Raw genomic sequence first — 25,518 nt, 5'->3', positions numbered from 1 at the left:
AAATGTTAATGACACACTCGTCTATTGGAATAAACCGTTTCAGGATCCATTATATTGTTTTTTAAATGTGGAGAAACACAGCAAATGAGATTTCCAAAATTTCACGCTTCAAAAACTCATAATAACTTAGAAGTACAAATTTAAAGTCTTCTGTATCTTAAAATAGTTCAAACGACCCGTGACGTCACAGAGTTTAACTATATGGATCCGTCTATGGTCCTAGTTAGGAATATTCTTCTTCTTCAGTTTCTTGGCCTCCACCTACTTGGGTATTTGGCCAGCTCGTCGTCGGGAAATTATTAACAATTTTTTGGCTTATAAACAAATAGAATATCTCGGGAAATATTAACTTACATTAAATCATGAAAACGGTATTGGAAAAAAAGCGGCAGGACGCTTCTTTTAAAAGAAAAAACGTTTAATTGTGTTGAGTGGTTCTTAAGATACAAGCGGTCAAAGTTGACCGGCACTTGTGGCAAATATATAAACAATAGGATCATAATTTTCGAACCATCACCTTTTTATGTTTGTTCTCTTTCTCCACACCAATTTTTATATCTTGAAAATACTCATAACATGTATTATTATAATAAAAACTATCGATGTTGGAGAAAAATTAGGTTGGAGAAAATTGTAATCTCCAAGTTCAAAATCGGTACCTATATATTAAAAAAATGCATTTTCTCGGCTTCCCATGGAGCAATTTTCTTCATTCTTTTTTTGTTCGCAAGTAACTCGAGTAGAGCCATCTAACTAACGCATTATTAAATGTCAAACTTTCTTTTGTTATGTTATAATAAATTAATTTATTTATTATAACAAAATTTTTTAATTTGTTTAAATAAAAATGGTTTAAATAATTATACAGCTTTCAAATGAGAATATTTGTGTTTTTAACGTTAAAAGGTTCACTTGTAGTAAGTTTATCTAAAAAAAGTCTACAACTGGAAAAACTACGCAGTTTTCTTTTCTTATAAATAAATTAATCTACTATAACAAAACAAAAGCAACTTTGACATATAATAATGCTTTAGTTAGATGGCTCTACTCAAGTTACTTAGGAACAAAAAAATAATGAAGAAAATTGCTCCATGGGAAGCCGAGAAAATGCATTTTTTTAACGTATTTTTCAAACCACCACCTTTTCATTTTTGTCCTCTTTCTCCACACCAATTTTCATATCTTTAAAATATTCATACCATATATTATTATAATAAAAACTATCGATAATACGTGTGAAAATTGCCAAAAATACCAAAATTCCAATCAAAATTAGGTTGGAGAAAATGTAACCCTCAAAGTTCAAAATCGGTATACGTTAAAAACATGCATTTTCTCGGCTTCCCATGGAGCAATTTCCTTCATTCTTTTTTTGTTCCCTAATAACTCGAGTAGAGCCATCGAACTAACGCATTATTAAAAGTCAAACTTGCGTTTTTTTGTTATAATAGATTAATTTATTTATAAGAACAGAAAACTACATATTTTTTCCAGTTGTAGGCTTTTTTTAGATAAACTTACTACAAGTGTACTTTTTAAGGTTAAAAACATAAATATTCTCATTTGAAAGCTGTATAATTATTGAAACAATTTTTATTTAAACAAATTAAAATTTTGTGTTATAATAAATAAATTAATTTATTATAACAAAACAAAAGCAAGTCCGACATTTAATAATGCGTTAGTTCGATGGCTCTACTTGAGTTATTAGGGAACAAAAAAAGAATGAAGGAAATTGCTCCTTGGGAAGCCGAGAAAATGCATTTTTTTAACGTATACCGATTTTGAACTTTGAGATTACATTTTCTCCAACCTAATTTTTGATTGGAATTTTGCTATTTTTGGCAATTTTCACTCGTAATATCGGTAGTTTTTATTATAATAATATATGTTATGAGTATTTTAAAGATACAAAAATTGGTGTGGAGAAAGAGGACAAAAATAAAAAGGAGATGGTTCGAAAATTATGATCTTATTGTTTATATATTTGCCACAAATGCCGGTCAACTTTGACCGGTTGTATCTTAAGAACCACTCATCACAATTAAACGTTTTTTCTTTTAATAGAAGCGTCCTGCCGCTTTTTTTACAATATCGTTTTCATGATTTAATGTAATTTAATATTTCCCGAGATATTCTATTTGTTTATAAGCCAAAAAATTGTTTATAATTTTAAAATATTCCTGAATCCGTTTAAATAGTCCAATTTTAATTCTGTAATGTACATTAGATAGGTACTGTGTCTTTTTATACAAAAATCGTAGTTATTCTTATTTATCATAATTATTGTGGTTATTATCGCGACCGTAAATTTTTAATTAACAATTCAATTGTTGCTAAACTGTTCATTTTATTTCCATCGGCTTCTGGAATTATAATCTATACGAAAAGAGCTTTTATATTACCAATTTATTTAATTATTAATAAACAATTACTTATCTAAAATTTTAGTTGAAAATTAAAGATTTTGTTGAAAAAACCCGCATTTTCCGGGGAAAATTTTCGTCGAAGTAAATCAGGAAAAACACGTCTCTATGCAGAATTTAATTACCGTGAATTTTTATTTGGGTGTTTTTGGTGTAAAGTTCAAATCTTTGAAGTTATAGAGCAAAAATTGAAAAAAAAAACACGATTTTCGGGCGCCATTTTGTTTATAAAAAAAGTAGCACACTATATGCGGACTTTGCATACCTATATCTAACGTGCTATGTACTAAGAGAATAAGTCATAAAAAAGATTTTTCGGGATTCTTCTATATTTTGAATTATATAATTAATAAAGTATTACCAAAGTAGAAAGTAAAATAGGTAATTACTAATTTATTAATCATGTTTCGTCACCATTTTCATATTTAGTTGTAATAGTTATTTCATCAGTGGTAAAAAAGACATTGAAAAGTCCTAATAAAAAATTTTCATTTTTGACTTATACTCTTAATACATAGCACTCTAGATATTATTAATATATACAATCATAAGATTCGATTCCAGCCATAAAATTGCTGGTAAATAACTTTTCCCAAAAATGGCCTATTATCAGATTACCTGCCCAGACTATTGGCCAATATAACTAAAAGTGCGAATAATGTTGCTGAGCGTAGAAACCAGGTGTCGCTTTGCCGAACTTGCACGGTCCCAATACTGAAAACTTGCGGTATATCACACAGCCCTGCTTTTAGCTGGTTTGATATAATATTTTCGTTGAACTGGCAATTTGCCCTAGAAATTAGAATGACAGATGTGACAAGTACAACTTACATAACTTGAAAAACACGATTTCCGGTTATAAGAGTTGTATTAATTTTTTATGACTGGAAGTGTACGTGTGTCAATGAGAGAAAAAAGATTTTGTAATTCGCTTATTCCATAAATCTATCTGAGGGATTAAGGTAGAGGCTTACACTTATCTTATCCTATTATTATTGATAATAAAATAGGTATAATTTGGTCAGTTGTACCGGCTCTAATCGACTTAAGCTAATGGCAAATAGACTGTTTTCAATAGCCGCTAGACTAATATTTATGAACGCCACACAGTGTACGATTTGACTAATCTAGGTGGACAAAAGGTATTTAAATTATATTGTTAAAACTACGTTTAATCACTTCCTTTTCACTTTTAAATATATACTTTAACTGATGATACAAAACAAAGACCCCCCGTATTGCAGATCTTTTAGAAACAATGGCCGAAACTACCTGAATCTTTTTCAGGTAGACGGTTGCCACTCAGTATGACCGTTAACCCTAACGTTTCTACACGTGTCTTGTTGTTCAGTGCAATTTTAAGTGCTTTTTTATGATGGATTCGACATCTAGAGGTAATTATGCATTTACTTGATAAACCAAATATAAACAAATATGTATTTGTAAATATATAATACTCAATACAAAATAGGTCATCAATTTTTTTATTTATTTGTCATACGTAACATTCATTTAGATATATACTATGTTGTCAAGTGTAGTAAAGCTGTACTTATGGTCTTAAACTACTCTCTATTTAGTACACTTTCATAATATTACTACTACTTTTTGCGATTTTTTGCGATTTTTAACATATATAATAAATAAAATATGAACAAATATGTATTTGTAAATATTATACTTAATACTCAATACAAAATAGGGCATCAAAATTGTTTATTTATTTGTCATAAGTCTCATTTATTTAGATATACTATGTTGTCAAGTGTAGTAAAGCTGTAGTTGTGGTCTTAAACTACTTTCTATTTCATACACTTTCACGGGCGCCCATATAAAAATTTTTAGGGGGCCAGACGTAAAGATGTTACACATTATATTTTGTAAATTTTGGATAACCATATTATAGTTTAAAGCACCCGAAAAGATGGAGGGGGTCACGCCCCCCCGTTCCCATGGGCGTGGGCGCCTATGTACACTTTCATAATATAATTACATACTATTTTTTGCGTTTTTTAACATACTTTATGTTTGTTGTTACAGGTGCCCAAATGAAGCGGAAATTATTATTTGAATTTTGGCGTTCTATACCGGCTAATGGTCGATTAAATGCAGTAATCAACTTTGTGAAGATGAGTTTTGATGATTTGGTTATTGATCAAGAACAAGAGATGCAGTTAAAGGCGTTCTTAAAAAATGAATGCGAAAAAATTCGAGTCAAATGGGTTCAGAAGCAAAGACGATTGGACTTGTTTTTAAATGAATACGAACAATGGCTAAATAATGATTTAACTTTCGATATGCTGATATTAGCAAATCAATCTCCAAAACCTAGTACTAGTGGTGGTAGACCTCAAAAGACTTTTATGGATAGCTCCAAAAAGACTAAAAAGAGGAAAATTCAACATTTACTTAGCGACTACAGTAAAGATCAATTATCGTTTGCTGCACAATTAAGTGTCCGAGCTAGTGGCAAACGTAATGCTGCTATGTTGATGGAAGAAGTATCGTCAGCCTCACCAAAGCGTGCTTCCACATATAAGAAAGCAAGAAAAAATTTAGATGTCGACATGAAACAAAGGCCGTACACACCTGAAGAAGCTTTGGCCTTTTTTATAGCAAACAATTTTACTGTACAATCTTATAAGAATGTGCAACAAGAGGCAAAAGAAAGGGGTTTTAATGCTTACCCATGCTATGATTACGTAGCAAAGGTAAAAGAGCAGTGTTATCCTCCAGTTGAAAATATTACAGTAACTGATATATCGGCGGAAGTAAGACTGGGTGCCCTACTGAATCATACAGCACTGAGAATATGCAAGAATATTCTAGGAGAGAGGTTAGACACTAACATGCAAAATTATTCTTTAATATATAAGTGGGGGTGTGATGGTTCATCAGGACATAGTTTGTATAAGCAACCGTTTGAGGATCCAGAGAGCACAGATGAGTATATGTTTGTAATATCATTAGTTCCAATAAAACTTGTGAACAATCTGCAAGAGACCATATGGCAAAATCCTCGGCCATCATCACCAAGATTCTGTAGAGTACTCAAATTTATTTATAAGAAAGAAAGCGAGGCACTGATAAAAGATGAATGTAGAGCGATTGAAAATCAAATTCAAGAATTGGTTCCAACTCTTATAGAAGTCCGAGGCGTTACCATCACGGTCACGCATCAAATGATTCTAACAATGATTGATGGTAAAGTGTGTAATGTGTTAAGTGATAATAGATCAACTCAAAGATGTTTTATCTGTAAGGCAACATCTAAAGAAATGAATACAGCATTAATAACGAAAGAGCCAGACGATAATATGTACCAGTTTGGAATATCTAGCTTACATGCCTACATTCGTACGATGGAATGCCTTTTAAATATTAGTTATCGTCAAGATTTTTGTGAATGGCAAGTAAGAGGAGACAATAAAAAAGAAATGTTTAAAACAAGGAAAGACGAAATCAAGAAAAAATTTAAAGAAGTGGGTCTCATTATCGACAAAGTAAAACCAGGATTTGGTACCAGTAACGATGGGAATACCGCAAGAGCATTTTTTTATAATTATACGACCACAGCACGCATCACTAACCTTAATGAAGGTCTCATTCACAATTTTGGGACGATTCTTGCAGCTGTTGCGTCTGGTTATGAGATTGACTCTGTTAAATTTCAGAACTACTGTATGAAAACTAGGGAACTATATTTAAGTTTGTACTCATGGTATAACATGCCTGTGACTGTTCACAAAATATTGGTACATGGGGCAGATATAATAAAAAGTTCACTAATACCGGTTGGCCAAATGTCTGAAGAAGCTTCCGAGGCTAAAAATAAAGAAATAAGAAGAGTCAGACTGGGGCATACAATGAAAATTTCAAGACACCGAAGCAACTACGACTTAATTAAATATTTATTAGTATCATCTGATCCTTATATATCTTTGTTGCGAAAACTCCCATTAAAACAATTATCTAGACATGATAGAGATATAAAATTTTTATTAAAACAATAAAAACTATTTAAAATTTGGTCATGCCTTTTATTTACCACAATTAACTATTATATTATCATAAAATGTAATTTAGAAGCCCTTAAGAGAGTTCCAGGGTTTTGTCCACCTATATTAGTTAAATCGTACACTGTGCGCCAGTTTTAACGACTTCAAAATGCGATTTCGATCAACTTAATTACAATTACCGCCCTAATTACGCAAAATTCAGAGTTGGCGCAATGGAAGTATCAAATAATTGAAATTTCGGAACGAATCTATTCATGTAAATTTTATTTCATTTGAATGACATTATATTTTCCATAAGATGTGTGCGGTGTCCAAACACAAACAAAAACAAACTCCAAATTTCTTATATCTGAATTCGGGGGAGTACTTTCGCGTCCTAATTCCCCCTCAGAGGCGGCTTTACCTATTGTGCAGGGTGTGCCGTGCACACGGGCGCCGGGATTTTAGGGGCGCCGAGCACCAAAGAGCGGGTCCTTTACTTTGTTTCAACATAAAATATGAAAATTTTTTAAATAGGAGACGAAAGATGAATCAGTAACTGACGCGAAATAGTATATTAAGTATGGAGAACGGTAAGGGTTTTATACCGATCGAAGACAATTGTTTGGAGGAGGAGCGGAGCGACGACTCCAATTATTGTCTGAGATCGGTTACCCTTAACGTTCGACATGCTTATAACGTTTTTTGCACGATTGATACCATTATAAATTATAAAATTAAACATTTTCGTCATATTGACTAGTTTCATTCATTTTATCAAGATAGATACTTTGGTTGTTAGGTAGTAACTAGGGTGCATAACAACAATGGAGAATTGAGTTTTTATTTAGTTGTCAATAATTTTAAGTACAATTTTGATTATTATAAATTAAAATATGAGCGAAAGTGAATTTGAAGAAATTGAACGGGCTTGGGAAGAAGGGTGTTCCGCAATTATTCCCGAAAAATAAAAAAAAAATCCGTTATCAAAATACCTACCAAAGTTTTAAAAAATGGTGCGAAGGCAAGAATTTAAGAATCGAAGAAAAGACTCTATTGGCATATTTCGTTCAAAGACATATGCAGTTGAAAGCTCCTGGAAGCCTCTGGGCAGAATATTCAATGATTAAATCCACCGTTTTTCTTTATGATGGCATTGATATTTCCAAGTTTTCAACTTTGATCGCGTATTTGAAGAGAAAAAATGTTGGATACTACTAATGTATGCGATTCTGCAGGAGTTTCTGTTAGAAGTGAAACCACAGCCCAAACAAGTGGGATTTCATTAAATAATTTAACAAATTGTACCATAAGTTTCAATATTAATAAATAATTCGTTAGTTTTCTTTATTCTTTCAAAAAATAAATTAAAATTAAGAGATTTTTTAACTCGACGGTAAGTGAATTACTTACCGTCGAGTTGGAGTACTTACCGTCGAGTTGGATTACTTACCGTCGAGTTGCTAGTAAATGTCACCTACTGACGTAAAATCTGTCACGGTAAACACTCAAAAAGGATCAATCGTGCAAAAATATATTTTAAAGTAAATTTTTACTATTACCTATTAGATACCTCAATTACTAAATTTGACGAACGCTTCGAACTTTTAAAGCAAAATAATGACACTTTTTCGTTCCTTCAAAAATTAAAACACTGGAAGGATAAAACACTGCAGTATGCGGAGCCCCGCATACTGCAGACTTTTTACCGGCAGATAGTTTAGTCGGGATATGCTGTTAGTACGCATACTGAGCCAACTAAACAGTCGGGTTGGTGAAGAAGGCGCACCCTATCAACAGCCGACCGACTATTCTCGAACGATTTAGTACTAAAGTTCTTATTTGACTGTTGAAGTTAGTAGTCGCACAATGAAAAAATTATCCAGACATATTATCGCTCTAATATAACGGAGGAGGAAATCCAAGAAGAGATTCCGAGAGTATTGAGTGCATCATAATTTACAGTGAAAGAAATAAGACGACGTGACGGTTAAAAGTAACAGACGTGATCCAGAAGATTGTCATGTTAAAATGGAACTGGGCAGGACACATAGGAAGAATGGAAAACAACCGTTGGACGAAGCAAATTCTTAAATGGCGACCAAGGACTAGCAAAATAAGTATAGGCAGACCTCAAACAAGATGGACTGATGACATCAAGTGAATGGCGGGTCACGAATGGATGCAAAAAAACAACAAACTAAAACGAATGGATACACTTAAGGAAGGCTTCCTTCTGGCGATGGATGGAATAGCTGTTGATGATGAATTCTCAGTGATAGATTATTTAGTGGAAAATTCTACACAATGTATTCTAAATTACTTGATTACCCAAAAAAGTTTTTCGCCTTTTATCGGATGATTTAGTCACCTTCAATGAACTAGTCATGCTAATTGGGCCATGCAGATTTCTACAATTAACGATTGTAAATTAGACGATGCCATTTTTTCGCTAAATATTCAAAAATATTCGCACTGCACAAGTATTGGATACCAAAACTAGGAGAGAATTGAACTATCGACCGATAAACAATCGTCGTGTGTGCGCAAGTTCTAGTTAGCTCACACTGATTAAACTGTCGGCCGATATTTGGCCGACAAATTAGTTTGAAGGCAAACTATCTGCTGATAAAAAGTATGCAGGGGCTCTTTTGGGTAGGTTTTTCTGACGCCGTGAATACCTATTAGCTCCCGACATCATTTAATATTGGACTATTTACATCTGGATTTTTGTTTACAATATATATGTACCTAATACCCTCTAATACCCTATGTACTAGTACTAGGAATAGGTAGGTACCTATTCGACTATTCCATTTTGACTGCGCGTCTACCAAAGGGCGCCAGAGCATCGACTGCACACGGGCGCTACATGGGTTAGAGCCGCTCCCCCTTCGCGCCCTTTAAATTTGAGAAAAACTAATCAAGCTAATAAGAATGGCCTTAAATATGACAACCAAAGAAATAGTGTGGAACAGTCACAAATCGGAAGAATTTGTAGTCAAAAAAGGACTTAGACAAGGTGATCCTCTATCAACTGTTATTTAATCTAGTTTTGGAAATAATAATTGTAATGATAGGGGAGCAAAGTATGCTAAATGTGCAGTCACTCGAGCGTTATGGGGACCTATTGGTTGTGAAGAGTAGGTCCTAAAACCAAAAAAAGTTAAGTAAAGTTTTCCGTAAGGGGGCCAGCCAATCACATATTGACGTCACGTTCGCAAGCGAAGGGCTATCCAGAAAGGTGCACGGATGGGACGTCCTCGACGATCAATTATTTACCTACCACCGTTACATACAATATGAGATAAAGGTTAAAGGGGGATTAAAACGGACGATAGGTCACACAGAATCATACTTCAATAAAAGCAAGTACCTATCGGAGGTCAGAAAAATAAACGAAGAAGAGATTTCTAACCTTGACCAACTGAGAAGAGCTTTACAAAATGCAGCAAAGTTGGCCACCGTTAAGAAGAAAAATGATAAAAAATCCCTCTACTGGTGGACGGATGAGATAGAAGGTTTACGGGAGAGATGCCTCAGAGCTCGAAGGACTTACACGAGAAGCCTCGAGCTCAAAGAAATATATAAAGACTTAAAGAAAACATTAAATAATAAAATAAAACGAGAGAAAAAGGAAAAGTGGCAGACTCTGATAAAAGCACTGGACGAGGATATATGGGGCGACGCATACAGGATTACAATGAAAACCTTAATGGCCCCATATAGACTCGACGAAGACCAGCGGATGAAATCAGCTGAGCTCCTCTTCCCCACTAAGGAACCACAGAATTTTATTAAGGTATTTCCTACCATGGTCGAGGAGTTCACGGAAGAGGAAATAAAAACCGCTGGTCAGGAAATGAAGACAGGGAAAGCTCCCGGCCCTGACGGGCTGCCACCAGAGGCAATAAAGATTATAGCAACGGAGAAACCAGGTTTGATCAGAAGAATATGTAATGAGCTACTGCAGAAACAAGAGTTTCCCAGGGACTTGCGAACTTGGTTCTATTCCTAAAGCCTGGGAAACCCCCTGATTAACTTCTTATCGGCCAATATGCCTCCTGGACTGTCTTGGTAAATTCTATGAAGGACTTATCAAGAGGAGGCTGGAAGGCATGTTGGAAGATGAGAGAGTTTTATCTAGTCAACAATATGGGTTTAGAAAAGGTAGATCGACAGTCGATGCCGCTACCTGGATAAGGGATGCGGCTAAGACAAGCAAGAAAAGATGGGTGGTCCTTGTTCTGTTGGACATAAAAAACGCTTTTAATTCAGCAAACTGGGGCCTCATAGTGAACCGAATAGGCGAATGTGGGGCTCCGGAATATTTGTCCAACATAATTAAGGACTATCTATCTGAGAGATCCGTATGCATATCGAAGAAGAAAAAGAAACAAATGACCGCGGGAGTACCCCAGGGGTCAGTCCTGGGACCCTTACTTTGGAATATATTATATAACGTGGTACTAGAAATTCACAAGAGAACAGGAGTTAGAGCGATAGCATACGCGGACGATCTAGCCTTACTGGTGGAAGATGATATGAGTCGGGGTATAACGGAAAAAGTAAATAAAGCGATAGAGAAGACCGCGGCGTGGACAGAGAAAAACGATTTAAAGTTAGCAGTAGATAAGACAGAAATAATAATCTTGAGGGGACCAAGAAAAAGAGATGATACAGTTTTCAGATATCAAGGCTACGAAATAAGACCCCAACGGACAGTAAGGTATTTAGGCATAACTTTGGACGAGAGATTGACATTTGGACAACATGTGATAGAAGCATGTCGAAAGGCGGAGGAGAGGACCTCAACGCTGAATAAACTAATGCCAAATATAGGGGGGCCCGGATCCCAGAAGAGGCCAATGATGTTACAATCAATATTATCCATAATATTATACGGGGCCCCAATGTTGCATGAGGTCCTCCGGATGAAAAAGTATAAAGACATGCTTCTGAGGGCTCAAAGGAAACCCCTGATCAGAGTGTGCAGCGCGTGCAGTACTGTATCAACCGTTGCCTTACAGGTAGTGGCTGGTTCTCTGCCGGTGCACATCCTGGCCAGGGAGAGAGTCCAAATGTACCGAAGGGGCAACGGGCGAAAGGTTCAGGGCCACTGGAGAGAGCTAGAAGTTTAGAGACGTGGCAGAGGGAATGGGCAGCCGAAGTCGGAAGGGCCGCCTGGACGAGATCCCTGATCCCGGATGTAGTGAGGTGGTACGGATGTCGGCATCGGCGCGTCAACTACTACTTTACACAGTTTCTGACGGGGCATGGATCGTTTCGACAATATACCCACCGTATTGGGAAAACTAGGGACGATCTATGTCCCGAGTGTGGTGTGGTGGATGACGCGCGGCATGTCGTGTTCGTATGCCATCGCGCGGGGCGTACCGAACTGCAGCTGGGCCTGGGATTTCCACTAGGCGAGCCTCATGAGCTGATCGATAGAGCTATCGACAGCAAACGAGACTGATCATTGCCTTCGTCACAAAGACAATAAAGCACAAAGAAGAAAAAGAGAGGCGGCTGCAAGCGGGATGACCGCTTTATATTTATTTGTCTTAAAATATGTTTGTGTTGTGATCGGGCAGCCAGCGGGGAGCGGACCCTTTACATCCAAACCACGCTGACTGCCCATTTTTATTTTTTTTTATTTACTTATTTTACTTTTTCATATTTTTAGTTATTTATTTTATCGTATTTTATTTATTTACCTATTTCATTTTATTTATAAAGTTTATATTTATTTCGAACAATTTTTTATTTTCGGTTTTTCCTGTCTATGTGTTCTATCTTTTCTTTCTTTTTTTCTTTCCTTTTTCTTTATGTCTTTTCTCTTTCTTTTCTCTTCACTCATTGTATCTCTGCTCTTTTCTTCAATTATTAAACAATCACTTTATCACTTTTCCTCTTTTCTCGCTTGAGTATTAGTTTTTCTTGTACAGTATGTAAATTATTACAATCACTGAATACATAGTTAGTGAAAACATTATCATATTAATTGACGGAATTAATAATTTATCCGATTATACAAGTAACAGTAGTTCTTCCAGAACATTCAAAAGCCATCTCTTTAAAAATGATGACATTGTCAAGTAATGTTTACATATCCATACCAGTGAGAATTTTACAAATACACGTAATTTGCCATGTAAAGACAGAAAAGTAGGGATAGCAGCACTCTAATAACTTTAACAACTTTCTCTCATTTTTTTGACTATCTGTATACTACCGGGTGTCCACTTATATTTTCCCCCATTTTAACTGCCTATAACTTCTAAACGGCTCAAGATAGAAATATGCGGTTTTCGATGAAATGTTTTATTTTAGTAAAAGTTTTGTCTAAATGGACTGAATTTTTTATATCGCTTTCAAATACGAAAAGAAAAATGGCGGATTTTTGAAAAAAACGTTGTTGAATTTTTTTTAATAGAACACCCAGTATATTTTTTGTAAATTGAAAGAAAGGTCATTCACCTATACAGCGATATAAAGTTTTTCAAAATCGGTTGTCAAATCACTGAGTAATTAATTTTTAAAATGAGAGGTGCAACGTGGATATCACATACCTAAATAGCATAACTAAGCAAATTGATATTATGTTATGTGATTTCACATTGCATCTCTCATTTTAAAAATTAATTGCTCAGTCATTTGACTACCGATTTTAAAAAAAATTATATCGTTGGATGGGGAAATGACTGTTTTTTCAAGTTTTTAGGTAAATGACCATTTTTTATGTCGCTTTTAAATAAAATATGGCGGATTTTTGGAAAAAAAAACGTTGTTGACTTTTTTTTATTGAAACACCCAGTATATTTTTTTGTAGCTTGAAAAAACGGTTATTTACCTATCCAGCAATATTAAATTTTTTAAAATCGGTTGTCAAATGATTGAGCAAATAATTTTTAAAATGAAAGATGCAATGTGGAAATCACATAACATAATATCATTTTGCTTAGTTATGTTATTTAGGTATGTGATATCCACGTTGCACCGCTCATTTTAAAAATTAATTACTCAGTGATTTGACAACCGATTTTGAAAAACTTTATATCGCTGGATAAGTGAATGACCTTCCTTTCAATTTACAAAAAAATATACTGGGTGTTCCGTTAAAAAAAGTCAACAACGTTTTATTCAAAAATCCGCCATTTTTCTTTTCGTATTTGAAAGCGATATAAAAAATTCAATCCATTCAGACAAAACTCTTACTAAAATAAAACATTTCATCGAAATCCGCATATTTCTATCTTAAGCCGTTTAGAAGTTATAGGCAGTTAAAATGGGGGAAAATATAAGTGGACACCCGGTATATAAATAATTGCAATCACTGAATACATAATTAGTGAAAAAATAATTCTATAATTTATACAAGTAACGGTTATCCAAGAACATTCAAAAACTGAACTAAACAGAAATAGCCATCTCTACATTTCGAGGGTTTAGTATCAAACAACGTTAACTACAAAAACATAAAGTGGAAGAAAATGCGAAAAACTGTTTTGAAACGTAATATCGGCCAACAAATTTGTGATTACGGAGGCAAAATACATTACAATAGAAATCTGTAAATTTATATAGTATTATTATGGTTTCTTTGACATATTGTAAAAATTATTACAGGTTATTGTTATTCTACAGAGAAAAAAAATAGAATTTTTTTCTAATAATGACCTGATAACGCTTTTTTGTAACCGTTAACGTCGCACCTGATAATAATAGTTTTACTACAGGGTTAGTACTGCTGGGTAAAAATGTAATTTCCCTAACACGTTGCGAAAATTTCCCTGATATTTCCCCTTTTTTCAGGATATCCAGTTTGACTTTAACTTACATTCGCTGATATTTTCAAAATTTTCAGGATATCCAATGCAGCACTAACCCTGTATGTATTATTAAAAATGTTATAAGTGTATTTAAATAAAAAACTTTATTTTTCTAATAACATACAAATATTAAACTTATGATATTTCTAAATACTTATACCATCTTTAAACGTCTTCATCTTCTTAAACATTTTCATTATGATCATCACCTCCTTGAAGATTCTAGTAAACGAAGTGATATCGTTCTTTAATTTTTGCTCACAGAGTTCTACTAAACCTTTTAACTTTTTATTACATTGTCATGCAAAACGTCAAACTGACAGTGCCCATTAAAATCTGCTCTTAATAAAATTAACTATTTAGCGAGTTAATTAGTCGAAAAAAGGACACTTGGTGTGATTTAAAAACTGATATTGATTGAGTGAGATAAACAGTGCTATAAGCGACCCCCCAATGGGGGAAGCTTTTTCCCCAGGGACACCATTAGGTGAAAACTTTTCAGGTGCTAGCGAGAATAGTGAAATGGATATTATTGAATCAAGTTTAATCGAAAATTTGGATGATTCTACTGCGAAACTTACAACTAAAACCAGAGACTTTATTAAAGTATAGACACAACAAATCCCACCTCCGCAAAAGGTTGTAGAGAAAAAATTGTTCAACGTTGCATCAGATAAGTACAATTTTAATAACGTTTATGTATATATAGAAAAATCAAACAATCAGGATATTGGCCGTTTACATCCACTTCTGTTGCAGACATCTTGCATAAAAAATTGAACATTCCTAATATTATTGAAATTAAAGCCATTGGAAAAAATAGAATTAAAGTTTTGTTAAGGTCAATCGTAGATGCAAATAATTTGGTTAAAAATATAAAATTAAAAGACCAAAACTTAGTAGCGTATGTCCCTAACCACTTACAAGAAATTAGAGGCCTAATAAGAGATATTGATACTCAATACGATGAAAAGTATTTGTTAGATAATAGTAAATCTCCCTCCCCCATAGCAGCCTTTAAAAGAACTTACAGAAAAGTTGACACCGATGGAAAAACTAACTATGTACCCAAAAGGACAACGATAGTCACCTTCGAAGGAAATATTCTTCCTAGCTACATTTCAATAAATAGTGTATTTTTTCCCGTTGAAATCTACATTGGCAAAGTAACTCAGTGTTACAATTGCTTAAGATTTGGACACATTTCCAAGCAGTGTCGCAGTCCACAAGCACATTGCATAAAATGTGGAAAAATCATAATGATGTTCAATGCATACATTGTAATAGTAAAGATCATGTTTCCATATCCAAGAAGTGTCCAAAATACGAACATCAAAAGAAGATAAAGAACGTAATGATTGAGCAAAAAATTTCCTTTATCGAGGCAAAAAATTACTGTGAATCGTCCTTCTCGGGATTGTTCATTCAGAATAGATATTCCACACTAGACAATATCGAAGACAGTTTTCCTCCCCTCCCAACATCTTCAAAAAAATCAACCCCTTCTACTGCCACACATAAAAATCAAAACATATCATCAAATAATACATCCCAATCCCAACCCTCCTCAAGCCACTATAATATAGCTAAAAAACGAAAAATATCACCAAACCAATCACAAAACAATTCACCCATGTTCCCTTTTAATTTTGGGCCTTCCAAACCCCTTCCTGCTAATTTAAAAACCCCAATTTGTCAAAACAAATCAGATCAGAGAGTATTGGAAACACTCATTTCCAATTATATTTTTAATTTGATCACAAATATTCAAACTGTAGATGATATAAAAACTATGAGTCAAGATAGTACTTACCATGGTATAAAAACGATTTTAGAGGATATCACTAATAAATAACATGTACCCAGAACTTAAATCATTAAAAATTTTGCAATGGAACGGTAGATCCGTTGTTTCGAATAAAAATAGTTTAATTTATTTTTAATCACTGAAAATATTGATATTGTATTATTAAGTGAAACCTGGTTCAAACCAAATCAAAATTATACATTTAAAGGTTATAATGTAATTCGCCAAGATAGATATGACGGGTATGCAGGTGTTGCAATTTTAATTAAAACAACTATACCATTTCGTGAAATAAATATTAGAAACAATTTTAATGAGGGAATTTTAGTTTGCGGTGCTATCGTTAAATGTAACACAATAGAATTAAGTTTTTTATCTATATATAGACCACCAAATATTAGTACATCCAAAAACGATTGGATAAATATCTTCTCACAAATCAAATCACCTTTTTTAATTGGCGGAGATATGAATGCTCATCACTCACTATGGGGCTCACTGCGTAATGATCCAGTTGGTAACCAAATTGTTAGCAGTATCGAAGACCTAGATCTTGTAATTTTGAATAATGGAGAACTTACATATCTTCCTAGATATAGTACGCAAAAATCTATGATTGACATTTCACTCTGCACAGCTAATATAGCCAGTAAATTCACTTGGTCAGTTTTATCTGACACTTTCGTCTCGAATCATTTTGCTATAACTATGAATTTTTCAATAACCAACACCTCACAAGAAATAATTTATCCAAAAAGCAAATGGAATATCAAGAAAGCCAATTGGTCCCTGTATACATTCTTAATTGAAAACATGTTTTCCAACTACAATAACTCTTTCAATACTTATCAAACTTATAGTGTTACAGTCAAAATTACTGATTAACTTTAAATCATCTCAGGTACATGATTAAAGTATTTATAAGCTAGGACATTCGTTGTAATAAAAACACAATTTCATCCATTTGATTAAATATAAATAGCGTAAATTCATAAATTCGATTTGTAGGTATTTTTTTGTTTTTTTTATATTGTCATTGAAATTGGTCATTTACTCTATAGCTGACGTTTGTTTAAGTCTAGTTGAATAAATAGCGTTGAAAATTCTTCCTTTTCGGATCCAATATGGTACCGCTTCTGGTTATCGTATTTTTGTTGTTTTATGTTTTGACAGACTTTTAAATCTGTCAAATCAAAGTTCTATTTTTAAAAGAAGAATGTGACGTAGTTGGTCACTTAGCAGCTGGTAAAATCGAAATTGTTGATTTGAACGTCACCGCCGAAATTTTTAAACGTCTGATTTTTTTGAAAATAAGGATTTATCTGATCCATCCATTAATTTGGGATCTATAAATCAGACTTTTCCATAAACTAGTAATTATTGGAGTTAGTAAAATTGATTTTAAGGATATATTACTAGTTTAGTCCAATTTTTGGGATACAATACGGCTGTGGTGTCATTTCTTCGATTTGATACGAATGAATGTTTGGTTTGAGGCCAGAAAACGGGTTTCTGTATCGAAGTTGTACTGAAGACACGTGATCCTCTGAAAGCTGGAAGACCCCATCGATTTTGGGTAAGTTATGCTATATTACATCCCACCTCGGGGGGGTTTAAGGGGTACTTGTGAATTTTAATAGTGGGATTAATGCTTGTTTTGTTTTAGGGTTTTTCCACGTGGTTTTTATTTTGGGGTTTGGATCTCAATAACTGGATTTCAGATGAGTTACTTTAATGATTTTGATTTGTAACCATTTAATTTGCTGATCTTCTTTTTTTTTAATCTGTAGAATTTGATAATTTAGGTTGCGGTAATTTATTTGTATATTTTATTTGTTGAATTCAGGTATCTACATTAGGTTGGTTTTTTTAAATTCATTAGTATTTCCTTTTATAATTTATTATGTACACGGCTCTTGATCGGATAGTCAATTGTTTATTTTCCGCTACGCGTACTCGACCTTACCATTCGCAGAGCTCTACGATTGCGTCTCGAGATTTATAAATTGCATTTTTTTTATATACGTTTATATATTTTTTTTGTTGCTACCCATATTTAGGTAATTTACCCAGTGATCAGGGGTCGTTGTTTGGTTCAGTTTGGTTAGTTTTAGTAGTTAGTTTAGTGTAATTTTTAAAAAAGTGTTCAATATATTATGTGTTCAATTAAAGTGTCAAAGGTGTAGTATTATTCCGATTCTTTTGGCAAATTCGGGAATTTAGGTACACTGGATCGGTGTTTGGGGCATGAATTTGTCTGGCGCCCCCTTTAACAACAAAATAGTAAAATTGGGAATCCACCCCATCTCCACTGTATAAAAGCTAGCCCGCAACACCTGTGCTCTCACCTCCAACGAATTGTGTGTTGCGTTGTGAGGTGGTGGCAATAGTTTTCTAATAGATTGCATTGATGATGTTGCAATTAGATCTATTCCTCAATACAAAATTTTTAAATCCAAAAATCGATCGCCTCCTACATGGTGGGACCCAGAATGCGATCTGATAATCAATGACAGAAAAGAAGCATTAGCATTGTATAAACGTTCACCAAGCCTTGATAATTATCTAAACTGTCAGAAAGTTACTGCTCATACTAAAAAGCAGTTGAAACAAAAAGCCAAAGCTAGTTGGATTAAATGGTGTTCTAATTTAAGCAATAATACCTCCTCTAAGGAGATTTGGTTACAGGCCAACAAAATGAATCGAAAAGCACCTATTAGTATAAAACCCTTCAATGATAATCTATTAGACGATTTTTTTAATAAAGTATGTCCTCCATTTGCTCCAAATTCACCTACACGACCTACACAAAGTCATCATTCAAATAATCACTTCCTGTTAAAACCATTTTCTGAAACTGCATTAGATTTTGCCCTTAAAAACTGCATAAATACTTCTCCTGGTATCGATCACATAAAATACCCCATGTTAACCAACCTACCAGATGTTGCTAAAAAACTTCTTTTAAATATCTTCAATAATATCATCCAAAAAAATATAGTTATCGATTCTTTCAAAAACATCTTAGTTGTTCCTATCCTTAAACCCGGAAAAGACCCAAACATCGTAAGTTCATATAGACCAATATCCTTACTGTCTTGCATATTTAAAACTTTAGAAAGGCTTATAAAATTTAGATTAGATTGGTGGTTACAAAAAGAGAATTTACTTCCAGTAAACCAGTTTGGTTACAAAAGAGGTTTTGGAACTCTAGACGCTTTAACAACACTTGTAGATGTACAGAATAACTTAACTAAAAATAACTACTTAGCAGCACTATTCTTAGATATTGAAGGAGCATATGACTCCGCTTGTTTATCAACCTTAAAACATAAAATGATAAATTTTTTTCATATGCCAATTGCTTTCGTTAACACAATAATCAGTTTCTATACAGATAGGGTAATTTACATCAGAGATCATAATAACAAACTAATAGGTTCTCGACATAATTATCACGGTATACCACAAGGCTCAGTATTATCACCAATTTTATTCAATCTGTACACCTCTGACATACATAAGATGCAAATAAACAACATCCCATTCAAAATCATACAATATGCAGACGACTTTTGTGTCTATGCGGAAAGCAAGAAATATGAAAACGGTATGCAAAACCTAAGCACAGTTTGTAGTTCCCTCTTTCCATAGTTCTTAGAGAATGGCTTAAATTTATCAATTAACAAATCAGCAGTATCTGTCTTTACAAGGCACAATCTTCCTATAAACCAAGATGTATTACTTAGTGATCAATCTTTTACATTTAAAAATAATGTCAAATATCTGGGCCTCATTCTGGACAAAAAACTAACTTGGAAACAACACATACAATATATGCTGGATAGATGTAGCAAAGGTATTAATTTCCTTAGAATGACAACTAGAGTGTGGTGGGGCTGCGATGTTGAAACATTTTTACTGTTTTATAGGGCTTATATACGATCCATTATAGATTATGGTGCTACTCTCTACGGTTCTGCTTCCAAAAACCTTTTAAGAAAAATTGACGTTTTCCAAAATTCTGCCTTGAGAATCTGTTTAGGTGCTATGAGATCTACTCCTATACAACCAATACATGTTGAAGCTTCTGAGCCTCCTTTGGAGATTAGAAGAAATTTACTAAGCGAAAAATGGGTACTTAAAGCACACTCTACAATTTTCGAATTATTTTCCTGTATATGTCATCTTAACGAATCAGATCTTACTCACAAGTATTGGATTAAAAAACCATCTCCGCCTTTATGTACTGCATTACAGAACAATCCTATTTTTTCAAAGAAATTAAACACAGTAGACAAAACCTTAGACTACTTTGCTCTCTTCCATAAAACTGATGTAATAATACCCACATACAACGAAAACAACATAATCAGCAACAATATCCTGAAATCTATTTTGAACTGCTACAGTGATGCAACAGTTATATACACAGATGCGTCTAAATCAAGAGAAGGGACTGGCTGTGCTTATTTTTTACCCTCAGGAAGTTTCGAATTCAAGTACAAACTTCCCAATGAGTTTTCAATTTTCTCTGCCCACCAGTAACCTGCCCACCAGTAACCATCAATCAAATAAAAATATCACAAAGTAATCAAGTCAAATATCTAGGGCTACACTTTGACAATAAACTTTACTGGAAACACAATATAACAAAGAAAAGAATGCAACTTGACCTAAAAACCAAAGAACTTTACTGGCTCATTGGAAGAAAATCCCACCTTTCAATAGAAAACAAATTGCTAATATATAAAGCAGTGATAAAGCCAATCTGGACTTATGGCATTGAACTGTGGGGCTGTGCTAGCAAATCCAATACTGTGATTATCCAGAGAGCGCAATCCAAGATACTTCGAGCAATAGTTAATGCACCATGGTATGTATCAAACCAAACTCTACACAAAGATCTAAAAATTCCATATGTAACCGAAGTCATCCGAGAAAACAACAGAAAACACCACAACAAACTAGAAGACCATCCTAATCCACTACTTCATCCACTACTGCAACCTGTCCACAATAGAAGACTCAGAAGAAGCTGGCCCTCTGACCTAAGAGGTAACTGAGGAAACATTGCTGGATGTTTACCTCTCCACGTCACCACATTTACAATAATTTAATTTAATGTAAGACCAACAAATTGACTTATAGATGTTTGTTTTATATCTGATTGGCAATAAAGGGAGATAATAAAAAAAAAATTTTTCTGCGGAATCATTGGCCATACTCGAAGCGTTGAAATATATTAAAAACTCTTATACTAAAAAAACGTTAATTCTTTCAGACTGCCTATCAGTTTTACAGAATATCAAAAATACTTTTTTGCCCAAAACATTTAGTAATCCTTACATATTTTTAATAAAGGATATGTTAAGCATTTAGAAGACTCTGGCTTCAATATAAAATTTATTTGGGTTAAGGCACATATTGGACTCAAAGATAATGAGTATGCAGACTACTTAGCTAAATCCAGTATAACATCAGGCACTTTATTGTCATATTCTTTATGGGTATCAGATGTTATTACTATTTTTAAAAGAAACCAACTATCGATATGGAAAGATCAATGGAATCTTTACTGCTTAACAAACCCCACAAGATACACCACTTTACAACCAGTGATTCCACAAAGTACCTGGTTTAAGAGTTTTAAAGCTCCACGTAAATATATAATGACTATAAATCGACTACGTTTTGGGCACGCTTGCTATCCAAGTCATTTATATAAAATAAATGTGATTGAAGACGATAATTGCAAACATTGCGGAAAGCAGGGTGATCTTGATCATATCTTTTTTGAATGTACTAAGTTTCAACAGCATTCAAACTCTCTCTATAAAAATTTAATTAAACGTGATATGCATGCACCATTCAATATCCAGTCTCTGCTGGCTACAGGCTCACAACAAATATACAATATCATTATAAATTTCTTGTCAGATACACGCATGGTCTTATAAGATTTGTACTCGGGCATGATATTTTTTATGATTTAAGTTCAGATTTGCATCCTTTTTTATCATAAATGTTCACTTTAAATATCACTTTATCAGAGATCCATTATTGTTTTTATTGTATTATTATTGTATTGTATCACTATATTGTTTCTGTTTAATTTTGTATTAGGGATAGGATTGTATATTCTTTATTGCAACTGGCTGAATGACTAATGTCTATGCCATTAAAAAAAAACTTTTTATTATTAATCGTTAACGGTTTGTCATATTTTCTTCTTGGCACAAGTTTGTTAATTCAAAATATTCAAAGTTGCCTTCTCTGTATTTTAAATTTCGTAAAGTTGTCTGATTAAAAATTATTTGAAATAACTGTGTGCAGTGTCTTATTTTATAATAATATGTATATTTTAGCCAAACTATGTTCAACCATTTGACAACATTTCCTTCAATGTCAATTTTTTTATTTTTAATCATATGAATTTGAAGTTCTTTAAAATCCAAAATGTCTTCCTGATCCATTTCAACTACTTCGTATTTTGATTTCTTTAAAGCCATTTTGATCACTGTACGTACATATACCATCACGATCGGTCATAAATTTCCAAGCCTTTACTCGCATTTTCGATGTGGGCATGGACCATATCACATTCAATTTGGGAATGTCCGGGCTCAAAAAATAACTGGTTGATTTTTGAAATATTTAGTGTTTCAACAGCAAACAGAAACATTGCGGAAACAATTGAATTTCCATTTTGGCCTGAACAAGTTTCAGACATAAAAGCGAAGTCTTTCCCAGTAACTTCACTTTTCATTGTATTTGTAAGGCAAGAGGCTACCTCAGAAGATCCAAGACCCGCAAGTGCTTCGTGTCATACAAAGTTTTGTGCTACGACTGGACATTTTTCTGTTAAATACTAACAAAACCAAAATATTAAATAACTACGACAAATATATGGGTATGTAACTGGCAATAAGAAAATAACATATGTTTTCTTTTAACTTCGGCAAAATTAAAAAATGTAATGAGTAATCAGATTATTGTAATCATGTAATGAGTAATCAGATGGAAGAATCGAACAACATCGAAAATAAACAAATGTATTTAGCTATCCAGTATCAAAATGACGTTTTTCAAACAAATACGAATTATAATAATAACGCTGTCTACAATTACAGCTTAATAAATTAGTGTCAATAAACGTTAACAGTCGATAACTGTTTTTGATGTATTGCGAAATTCACTGTGAAATAACGTTAGGGAGCGTTTAAGTATTACGTAACGCGATTTTTGAAGATTTTTATCCCCCCCTATGTAACACACTCTTATGGGAGTTTAAGTATTGCGTAACGCAATTTTTGAAGATTTTTGACCCCCCCAACCTGCGTTACGTAATACTTGAACGGTCCCTTATCACCTCTTAGATGTTTTTGACATGAACAATTTTTTCACAATTGGTAGTTAACGTTTAATGTATTTTGTAATCTGCTTCAGATAGAGATACACGTTTTTGTTACTAAATGAAGTCAAAAACGGTGAACTCGATTATAGATATATCTCAATTTCACAAAAAATGTAGATAACGTTGTTTGACACTAAACCCTCGATTTCTGATGACAATGTCATTGTCAACCTAATTTTACTATTACGTAATTTGTGTTGTAAAGAAAAAGTAGGGATAGTCAATTCGCTCTGTCAAATATTTGTACCTTTACTCTTAAGAGAAAATATTTCAGTAAATGGCATGCATATCAAAGACACCATCTCTTATAAATACTTAGGGCATGAGATATGCATAGGAAGAGATAATCAAATGTGCGAACTAAGCTGATGCATAGGACTCACTTTGGTGGCATTCAGCAAGCTGAGCTATGTCCTGAAGTCAGAACTACCTATGTACCTCAAAAGAAAAGTCTCTAATCAGTGCTCGTTGCCAGTACTTACATATGGTGCAGAAACTTTAACATTAACCAAGAAAATAAGAAATTAAATTTGTGTAACACAAAGAGCCATGGAACACTCGATGTTAGGCATTTCTTGTAGGGATCGGATTATAAACAAGGAAATAAGACGGTGAACAGGAGTGACAGATGCCATAGAAAGAATTATGACCCTTAAGTGGAACTGGGTAAGGCACATAGCTAGAATGTTAGATAACAGATGGACACAGCGAATAATACACTGGAGACCAAGACATGAAGTATATCGGAGTAGAGGTCATCACAACAGGAATACAAGGAGAAGACTGAGGGAGAATATCCAGCAGTGGATAGATCCGAGTTGAATGATGATGATGATGAGAACTAACTTGCTTATTGATCATAGTAAATGATCATAAGATTCCTGCTGGAGTTTTATTAAAGAAAAAAAAACTTACTTTCTTCATTTGTTGTTTGATTTTCTTTAAATGGTATAAATTTATCTTCACTTCCTTCTACTTCAGTGCTTACAGTGAATTCATTCGAGTCTAAATAATCAAATGCCTGGTATGCAGTCTCTCTTTTGGGTTCTTCCTTGATTTCTATTTTGAAGACATCCAAAGGACCAAAACACTGGTCATCTATTTCTACTTTTAAAGTTTTTTCACCCACTTCTTGTTTTATTTCCATGTTATTAAATTTGATTTATGTAACTGCAGTTTTATGTTTACATCCAAAAAACAGTCACTGAATTAATACATTTTAGGAGGAAGTAAGAAATCCAGAACTGCCTTTTGCATTCATATCACATCGCCACTTTTAAACTTAATAACTCAAACGTCTCAAACTTCAAATTTTCCATTTCCATATTCTTTTGACAACGACAATTGACAATGACGTAAATATACACCCAGAAAACAGATTTCGGTTACGTTTGATTTAGTTGTTCTTTTGTTCATGGGTCATGATTCATTTTCAAACAAGTTAAATCCAGTGGCGGCTGGTCAGAGGAGGCAAGGTAGGCTTAGCCTCCCCATAAGTTTTTTACACATGCTACAATGTTTTATTTACTTTGCTAGTTTGCTTCGCGTTAGAGATATCGGAAAAAGGTATTTGAACAAGTTGTTCCATGATACTATAAATAACAAGATATATAGTATATTGCACATTCCTGAAGTCGTGACGTAACTGGAGACAGAGCCGGACTTAAGGCAGTGGGGGCTCTACCTCCTACCATTAACAAAATGTTGATCTACTTTTATAAATATAATTTTAAATAATAAAAAGCTGTTACTTGTTACAGTAAAATATTAAAAATAATAGTAATATGTATGGTTAAAGTCCGGGAACTTTTCGAGATATTTTAATTGAAAACTTGATTATGTGGGACATATCTAGTTGCATTAAGACATCGTCGCCAGTCGCCAATGCACATGGTCATTGTAAAGAGATGATTCAAACACTCTTGGCCCATCATAGACCGAAGTCGATTTTTAATTAACTTAAATTTTGAGAATTATCTCTAACCGCTGCAATTAGTTCGCATCAGAACTAAATATAAACAAAGTGTCACTTCAA

General features: G+C 33.7%; 1 protein-coding gene across 2 annotated transcripts in view; it reads right to left on the bottom strand.

The window, feature by feature from the left end:
* The window catches only part of LOC126886404 (zinc finger protein 45-like), a 174,883-nt gene extending 150,084 nt beyond the window's left edge, over window positions 1-24,799 (bottom strand). For both annotated transcript variants that reach the window (XM_050653339.1, XM_050653338.1), the window contains exon 1: window positions 24,399-24,799. In XM_050653339.1, coding sequence (XP_050509296.1) covers window positions 24,399-24,630 — 232 coding nt within the window. In that variant the 5' untranslated portion in view covers window positions 24,631-24,799. The remainder of the gene's footprint in view (window positions 1-24,398) is intronic.
* Between the last annotated feature and the right edge of the window lie 719 nt (window positions 24,800-25,518).

This window comes from Diabrotica virgifera, chromosome 6 (assembly GCF_917563875.1).
Source record: "Diabrotica virgifera virgifera chromosome 6, PGI_DIABVI_V3a".
NCBI lineage: Eukaryota > Metazoa > Arthropoda > Insecta > Coleoptera > Chrysomelidae > Diabrotica > Diabrotica virgifera.
Note: the sequence above shows the minus strand (reverse complement) of the source record. Positions and strands in the feature narration are given on the sequence as shown.